Source organism: Garra rufa, chromosome 11 (assembly GCF_049309525.1).
Source record: "Garra rufa chromosome 11, GarRuf1.0, whole genome shotgun sequence".
Classification (NCBI taxonomy): Eukaryota; Metazoa; Chordata; class Actinopteri; order Cypriniformes; family Cyprinidae; genus Garra; species Garra rufa.
Window position 1 is genome coordinate 37,386,745 of NC_133371.1, and position 9,331 is coordinate 37,396,075.

A 9,331-nucleotide genomic window follows, 5' to 3' on the forward strand; every position below is an offset into this window, starting at 1 on the left:
GTAGTAGTAGTAGTAGTAGTTAATAGTCATTTTATGTAGAAGTCACTGATAAATGACTTATACCAACTTCCGTGTGCGTTCCTCTGTTGCTATAGAAACAGACGGATGCAGGTCCACGTGGACGCTAGTCCCTCCCTGTGAACGCGCAGAAGTGAGTGTTTGATCAAACTTGTCGGCAGCTTTCTGTAGTCATTAGTCTTTAACGCGGGCGGCTTCAGTTTTGATATCGTTCAATTAAACTTTATTCTCTGTAATTGCTTGCTAAAAATTTCTGGACTTAATGTCAAATTGTGGAACGTTTTAGTCTTAACACTACCTTTCAACAAGAGATTGTCACTTCATGGGTGGACTTAGTGAAGTAACATCAGCGGCTGCCTGTTTAAAGGTACAACAAAGTTAATTTTGTTATTTTTTACCTTCATCCGTCTGTTTAACTTGACCATTACTGTGTTCTGTGCTGTGGCAACTTTGAACAGGAAGTGTGAAAGAAAGTGTGAGAAGGAATCTCCTACTGAGAGGAGGAAACAAGTGTTCCTGTTTTCATCAGCTGCTTGTAGAATTGCGTATTACACTACATTTCATTTCATGTAGTACATGGCTTTTCTTTCCACTTCGGTCCATTTGTGAAAGTGCATTGCCTTGTCTTTGTTTCTGACATTGCATTTCACCTTAAGTGACTTTCAAGAACAGTAGTGACATGGCAATTGTTTTGTTCTGTTTTATGTTTAGAAACTATTCAAGAGTTGATTCATTAAGTAAAGCTGCATTGTCTTCAGGTATTGTAGGTGTAGTCTAACTGGACTGACAAGAAATGCATTCCATTTGAGTTTTAATATAACAAAATGTTTGCATAGTATAAGATCTTGTTGAATCCACAGTGACACACAAACTACTGTATGTGGTTTGTGCTAAACTTTAGAATTAGATGATGTTTAATTAAGTGCCGTCTATTTGTAACAATGTTCTTGTACATATTTCCAGTCCAGTTTTTAGAAACAATATGTAAGTGAAGCTAGTCTGTCCATGCACTTAAACACTACACTCTTTATTGACATGTGAGCATGAGCATAGATAAAGTGTTCATGCAAAGCAGTGGTGATATTCCTTCTGAAGGAAGGTTGCAGAGGGAGGCTTAGGTCCGTCTAAGATCAGTTTTTACTTTTTGTATTTTTCTGAAATGTGGTAAAAAGTTACAAATTATACAAAACAAAAGTTGACTTCTGAAGGTCAAGCAACTCTGTTACATACTGTACTTTACCATTCAAAATGCAAAAAAATAATATTTTTATTCAGCAGAGTTTAATAATAAAAAAATGCCAGTAGTGATATTTATAATGTTACATAATATAAACACTGTTCTTTCTATTCATCAAAGAATCTTGTTTTCACAAAAACATTAAGCAGCACAATTGTTTTCAGCACTGATAATAAGAAATGTTTCTTGAGCAGCCAATTAGCATATTAGAATAATTTCCAAAGGATCATGTGACACTAAAGACTGTAAAAATGATGCTGAAAATTCAGATTAGCATCACAGGAATAAATTATATTTTAAAATATATGAACAGTAAGATTTTTAATATTTTTTAAATAATTCTCTTCTGCTCACCAAGCCTGCATTTATTCGATCCAGAATATGGCAAAAGCAGTAAAATTGTGAAATATTTTTGCTGTTTAAAATAACTGCTTTCTATCTGAATATATTTTAAAATTTAATTTATTTCTTGTGATAAAAAAAAAAAAAAAAAAAAATTCAGCATTATTACTCCAGTCTTTAGAGTACACTTATTTTTCAGAAATCATTCTAATTTGCTGACTTGCAGTTTAAGAACCATTTTTTTATTATTATCATTAATAATAATAAATTACATTTCAAAATATATTCAGATAGAAAACAGTTTTTTAAATAGTAAAACTATTTCAATATTTTGAGTTCTTGCTGTACTTTGGATAAAATAAATGCAGGCTTGGTGAGCTGAAGAGACTTATTTCAAAACATTCAAACACCATTTCTGATGAATGGTAATGTATTGTAAAGAGTCCATACATTACATTTGTAACTTTAATTTACATTGCAGGAGGTACAATTTAACTGTTATCTGAACTTTGACAGCTTGTTAACTTAGTTGAAGTTCACTTAATATTGTTTTTGTTTAACACTTTTTTTTTTTTTATCAGTTTGATGAAATAGCAAAGACCCTCGCTGTAGACATACATCCATAATCTTGCCTGTGACATGATCTTGGTCTCTCTTTAGTGGGCTAGTTTGGAGTTTGTGATTGATGGTTGGGTTTACTAAGGCCACTGAAAGCGCTGTTCTGTGCCACTGCACTTAGAAGTTTGAAACAGCAAACTTGTGGCTTTCCCGGTCAATACCCAGAGGTAATACACATCACCGCTCTCGTATCTGTGGCATGGCTTGTCAGCTTCCATCAGTCTCATCAACTTTTAACTTGTGGTCACTGCACAAATAATGTCTGTATTCCACTATATAAGAGAGACGTGTGTTCCAGTCCACTAGTTTCTGTTATTCTCAACAGCCGATGATTTATTGCTTTTTTGCCTGTCCAGATGTGTTTCCAACAAGACCCTGATGGAATTCAGATGTTGTATGCAAGTGCCACAACTAGTTTGTAGGGGTTGATTCAGCCCTTGAGATTGATTTGAAAAGTTTGGGAGAGGTATGGCATCAGTTTTTACTAAGAATCCATCATTAAGCCATTTTTAGTGAATATATACAGTTGAGGTCAAAAGTTTACATACACCTTGCAGAATCTGCAAAATGTTAATTATTTGACCAAAATAAAAGAGATAACAAAATGTATGTTTTTTTATTACTAACCTGAAAGATATTTCACATAAAAGACATTTACATATAGTCCACAAGAGAAAATATTAGTTGAATTATAAAAATGACCTCATTCAAAAGTTTACATACACTTGATTTTTAATACTGTGTTGTAACCTTAATGATCCACAGATATGTTTTTTGTTTAGTGATAGTTGTTTTTAAGCCCTTGTTTGTCCTGAACAGTTAAATTGCCTGCTGTTCTTCAGAAAAGTCCTTCAGGTCCTATAAATTATTTGCTTTTTCAGCTTTTTTGTGTATTTGTATTTTTGTGAAGAACAGTTTAACTGTTTAGGACAAACCAGAGACTCATCACTAAATGGAAAAAAACCCTGTTGTAATTCATTGAGGTATTCAGTATTAATGGACTGAAATTAAACAATAGACAATTACCTTCAATATTTGTATGTCTAAAATGTAGCTTTACTTACATCTAATAAACTTTTTTTATTGCTGTAAGTTCACATTTTGCCAAAAAATAATGTCATGCTTTTCAAAATGAAGGACAGATTTTACTTGTCTCTGTTTTACTGCCTGTGCAAGTTTTTAGGAAAAAACTGATATTCAATCAATATGGAACCTAGATAACTTATCTTGAGCCTTTGACCACCTTGAAAATGTGATAAGCCTAAAAACAGTTTTTCTTGCTAAGCATATTTTTTACACGCAAACATAATTGTAGGATATAGCTGACTGCCTTTCAAAACTTTACCTGCAATATTATAGCCAACTAACTCAATTTGTAGGCAGTCAAGGTGCTGTCACAGAAAAATGTGATGCTTTGCATGCTAATGGGCTTTACAAACTTTGGAATTACTTTTGTGCAGCAGAAATGCAAAGTACGTTAGATTTTTGTTGTTAGACGAAGAAAAGCAATATTGCACATGTTCAGGCTGTTATGACAGGCAAACAAATGCTTTAATCAAAATGCCAAGAAACCCAGGGGTGCAATCAGGAACACTCCACTTTTTTTGGAAATAGGCTCATTCTCCAACTCCCCCCGAGTTAATAAGTTGGGTTTTACTGTTTTGAAATCCATTCAGCCGTTCTCCTGTTCTGGCGATATCACTTTTAGCATAGCTTAGCATAGATCATTGAATCCTATTAGACCAATAGCATCGCGTTCAAAAATGACCAACGAGTTTCCATATTTGTTGTATTTAAAACTTGACTCTTCTGTAGTTATATCGTGTACTAAGACCGGTGGAAATGCAAAGCTTCAATTTTCTAGGCTGATAAGATTAGGAACTACACTCCCATTCCGGCGTAATAGTCAAGGAAGTTCGCTGCTGTAATAAGGCTGAAGCAGGAGCAGTAATACCACGCAGCACATGTGCAAATGCTAAACTAGCTGGGAACTCATTTCTGATAATACTCCGCCTGCTTCGGCCATATTACGGCAGCAAACTTCCTTGACTATTACGCCGGAATGGGAGTGTAGTTCCTAATCTTATCAGCCTAGAAACTCGCAGCTTTGCATTTCCACCGGTCTTAGTACACGATATAACTACAGAAGAGTCAAGTTTTAAATACAACAAATATGGAAACTCGTTTGTCATTTTTGAACGTGATGCTATTGGTCTAATAGGATTCAATGATCTATGCTAAGCTATGCTAAAAGTGATATCGCCAGAACAGGAGAACGGCTGAATGGATTTCAAAACGGTAAAAATCAACTTATTAACTCGGGGGGAGTTGGAGAATGAGGCTATTTCCAAAAAAAGTGGAGTGTTCCTTTAACATAAATTTATTTCTAATTCTGCTTCATATTTCTGCTTCTTAGTTCTTAGAGACTAAGAACAAATGCAAGGAACTGTTTGGTTTGTAGAGGATTCTTTGAATTAAATTCTTTCTACTTATAATGATTTGTCATTCAAAGATGATTTTTGAGAGTTGAGTGCAAGTTGTTTCAACCTAAAAAAGTAAGTGTTCATGCTGCCTTAAAAGATTAGTCAACATGAAATGTTAAGTTGTACTATGTGACAATTTGGATATTTGAGTTGAGTAAACTTAAAATTTTAAGGCAGCACAAGCATGTACTTTTTCAAGGTGAAACAACTTTATTAATAAACCAATTTGTTTTTGAAAGACGCCTCTTATGTTTACCAATTCTTAAGCTAGATTTATTTGATTGAAAATAACCAGCAAAATACTGGAAGTGGTGTGTTCTACAGACGAGAATCCATGAAATGCATTAATCGACCATTTTCAAAGGCTGTATTATATGTTAAACCTATAAAGGGTTTGCACTTATGTCACGGTTTGCTCAGTTACCCGGTTGCACAGCCATATCGGCGATATTCGGATGTGAACAACAGCACTGGTTACACGGTTAACTATACGTACACGTTGTTCTGCTAATTTATGCTGTCTAAACCATGGAAAAAACATGTGGAAGCTACTAAATCATATAGAGAGGGACTTATTAAGCAGGAAAGGGCACAATATTTTGACAAACTAAAGTTAATAGGTGGTAAAGATGCATACGAGCAGTGTTAATTAAGATATTAGCCTAATATTTCACCTACCTTACTAGAAATAAGAACAAACACGAATGTTGTCAAGATTCTTGCCCTGGGAATCCAGGTTCAGTTTGGCCAACCACAAATGCCTTTTGGTCCTCAGACAGTTTTTCCACACTCTCACCTCAGAGCAGGTCTGTTTGCAGTAAATGCTGCTCCACACAAACTGTTATTACTTACATGTGTGGAGCATCTCAGACTCCATCTTAGCATAATGCTGTGAGTTTAGGTTTATTATAACGTTCATCTGGGAACTCAATGTTCGCCATTTCATCAGATTTGTAAGGTAAATCATTTATAAACCTATGCAAAGACAGGAGAATACATCATCAATACATATCTTTCTGAATATGCTAACTTCATCACGATTTCAGACATTTAGACATTTTGATGTCCACATATTCAAGAAATGACAGTGGCTGTAGCATTTATATCATTAAGAAATTGCCGCATATTAAAGATTAAGTGGACATTTGAATTAAATGATGTTTAGTCAATAGTAAACAAGAATTAGATCATGGTGTTAAGTGTAAAAACATCGTCAGGCCGTTGGTGCCCTTTGCAGTCATTTGTTATAATGCGTAATGCACATTAGCTCTATTGTTTATAATACATAATCTATACAATTTTTTGCAAAACCTACTTTTGCAAACTAGTCCTGGGTTTTTTGCTAAATCGGAACCAAACCAGTGCAGAAAGATTCTCTGGAGAGAGAACATTAATAATTATTGGAAAAAACTTTCAGCTTGCCGTCGCAAAAGGGCAGGGCCACTTTTAGTAAAATGCCTATAACTCCTGAACGGAATGAGATATCTTCACCAAACTCACAACGCTTATGTAAGAGCTCAGTCTGAGGTCACAGGACAAAAATTGTAGAGCTTGATCACTTGGTGGTGCTATAAGAGGGGAAAAAACTTTAAAATGGCTATACCTATGCATCCATTTGTCCTATCAACATGAAAGTCGCTGCGCACAGTCTTGGTCCAAAGTGCCACAAGTGTCTTTAAGGACATATTGCATATCTCCAAAAAATATGGCTGCCATTGGCCGATGAAATTTGAGCACCTATTAGGCATGGTTAACGGAGGCCGATCAGAACAAAGCTCTGTGGGCCTGTTAAATGATTGAGAATATGTAAAAAAAAAAAAATAAAAAATACTTTAGCGGAATAGTCCTAGGTTTTTCGCTCAGTCTGGAGAAAAACACTGCAGTACAATTTTCTCTAGGTCAATAATTATCAAAAATGTTGAATGTTGAATTTGGGTAGCTCTAACATGGTTTACCCAAAATCCTATAAAACCTAAAGGAAAACTCAAAACTTCACGAAAACGGGTGAGCACATGCGAAAGGTGATTCTAAACAAGCATGCAAAGATCGGACTCAATTGACAAAATAATCGTTGGCGACAGCTCAAAGTAGTATATATCTTGTATACTTTAATAGTATTTTTTACACTATAGTAAGCAAATCCTGTAACTTCAGGGTCTCTTTTGTCACTGCTCCTTAGCAATCCCTCTGTGGTTTCCCCTCTTTAATATCATTAGCTGTTAATTAAGCAAATTATGATAAATCGGCTATAACACACTTAATGGGCTGTACTGTAAATGCGATGATGCTTTCTGTGATTTCAGAAAATGGCCAGTTTTTGACCATCTGTACTCGAATAACCTAAATATTCACCTTGATGCCTTCTCTATCTCCCTCTCTCTTTTTTTAACGTTCTTTCTTGTCCTGTGCCAATCTCAGTGCTCTCGTTGTCTAATTAAAGAGGTGGTTGCTAAGAGATGGCGCTCGGCGGCACTCTAAGAGGATGTGATGTGGTGTAACTCAAAAGCTTTGTTCTCTCTTCTCTTCTGTCAAGGGCTGACCCATGTGAGGAGAGTGGAGTTCGCACACACATACATACGCACACACAAACACACACACATGGACGGCATGGCATCTTTCTCCAGCACCTGTGGCTCCAAGGTGGACCGGGCGTCCCGTCATAGAGGAGAGGACAGGCGGGGGACGCCCAGTGACAGCGACTGCAGTGCTGTGCTTGAGAAGACCAGAGAGTTTTTCCAGATTTGCGACATCGAGGGCAAGGGCTTCATTACACGACGGGACATGCAGGTAAGGATGTTGGGAAAGACGTCCATGTGATTTGACATTAGGCCTGAAGTTTTGTTGGTGAAGGAGAATGAAAAGCCCACAAAATGTCTGGAGTCATATGGTTTTCCTGGCATTGTTTCAGATTCAGACTAAGAGCTAATTGAGCTAATTTCTGTTTGCTCACCCTTATAAATTGTTTACTTAACAGAACACAAGCAGCAATCTGAATAAAGTAATTAACTTCCAGCGAAACCAAATTAAAGGCATAGTTTGTCAAATATCTAATTGGCAATTTGTTATGAAAAAGCAAAGTTAATGCAACATTCTTTTGTACTGAAACTCAATTCTTTTTTTTCTTCTTTTTTGCATTACTGAAAAAATGAGTTCCCACAATCATAGAAAACTCGGAAATATTATGATTTTTTTATATTTTTATAGTTTATTATATTTTTATTTTAATAAAATCATTTTTTATTAAAAAAATAGAGTGATAAATATTTGTAAAATTATTTTAATTCTAAAAAATGTAAAATATTTGATTTGATCTAAATGTTGCTCTTTGAGAGTGAATTTTATCACTGTCATTATTTAAAATGTAAAAGTTATATATGCATTTCTATATATAGTTATTTTGAATTGGATTTTGTTACATGTTAAGTCAACTGACTTTTTAAATATATAAATATTAAATATATAAAAATACAGACATACATACATAAATTACATTTTAAAAATACAAAAATACATTTTATCTGCAAAATTTGTTTACACATTATTTTTTCATTGTGTATTTTTAATGACTTAACCAGGAATCACAAATGACTGAAAAAAGTCCAAGAAAAGACTTGGGAACCCTATTTATTTATTATTATTTTATCATTGCGACGCTAGTTTTTTGGATGCTTGTTTGTTTGTCTGTTTATTTTTTTGTTATTTGGTTGGGTTTTTGGACTTTTTTTGGTATTTATGTAAGCATCGTGGTACATTACTATAGTAATCATTCAGGATCCTCACTTTATTTCAAAATGCCATAATATGGCATCAGATACCAACATTGTACCATGGTACTACCACTGTATTTTTAATTTTTTCTAGTTACACAAATTGGAAAAAATACGTCTGTTTATCAATCATCCATAAATGCTGTTATGATTTATACAAAATAAGACTTTTCAGTATCAGAGAAGCTTGTGAGACCATCCTAAATTTGTAGTGGGTGTTTTGAAACGACCCCTTCAGCTGTATTCTTGTGCAGATTCGATCACCTCTTAGATTTTCCATTCATTGCACAGGTTTCCTTTGAAGTCTGGCTCTCGGGCCTTGCTCTGAAGAGCCTTTTTCAAAAGCATCACACCTTTGATCCAGTGTCTATGGAAAAAGCATTAATAAACATTGGTTCCTCATCTTTATTTAAATGCTGCCTTTTGTTATCTCAACCCATTTGGAATAAATAGATCCCACAAATCCATATGTATTTAAATCTTTCTGTTAAACGATTGTGTATACAGTATGCTATTGTGAAGACTGTGACAAAACAGTTATGTCTTTTGCAAAGTAACTTGCATCATGGTTCCACCACATGTTGGTCTGGCAGAAAACGCTGACAACACTGTTGGGGTTTCAAAGAGCAGCATTTTGTAAACCTTCAGGCTGTTAGAAAAACCACAGGAGGAGTTTTATTACTGTTTTTAGAAGCTGTCACTTTGGTTTACTTAGGAACTGGGTAATGCCGTGCAGTTTGTGCACATTTTTACGCAAAGGTTTTCACACGTCCATCAGTGTTTACAACTGACTTTTACAAGTACAGAAAAAGCCAAAAGTCCACGCTAACATCACACAGAGAATTATATGTGGTCTTTTATGGGAC

The 9,331-nt window shown here is 34.9% G+C and overlaps 1 protein-coding gene across 1 annotated transcript in view; it reads left to right on the plus strand.

The window, feature by feature from the left end:
* The first annotated feature begins 218 nt into the window (after window positions 1-218).
* cracr2aa (calcium release activated channel regulator 2Aa) overlaps window positions 219-9,331 on the plus strand; it is a 25,236-nt gene continuing 16,123 nt past the window's right edge. The window contains 2 exon segments of the mRNA XM_073850205.1: window positions 219-385; window positions 7,232-7,511. Coding sequence (XP_073706306.1) covers window positions 7,297-7,511 — 215 coding nt within the window. The 5' untranslated portion in view covers window positions 219-385; window positions 7,232-7,296.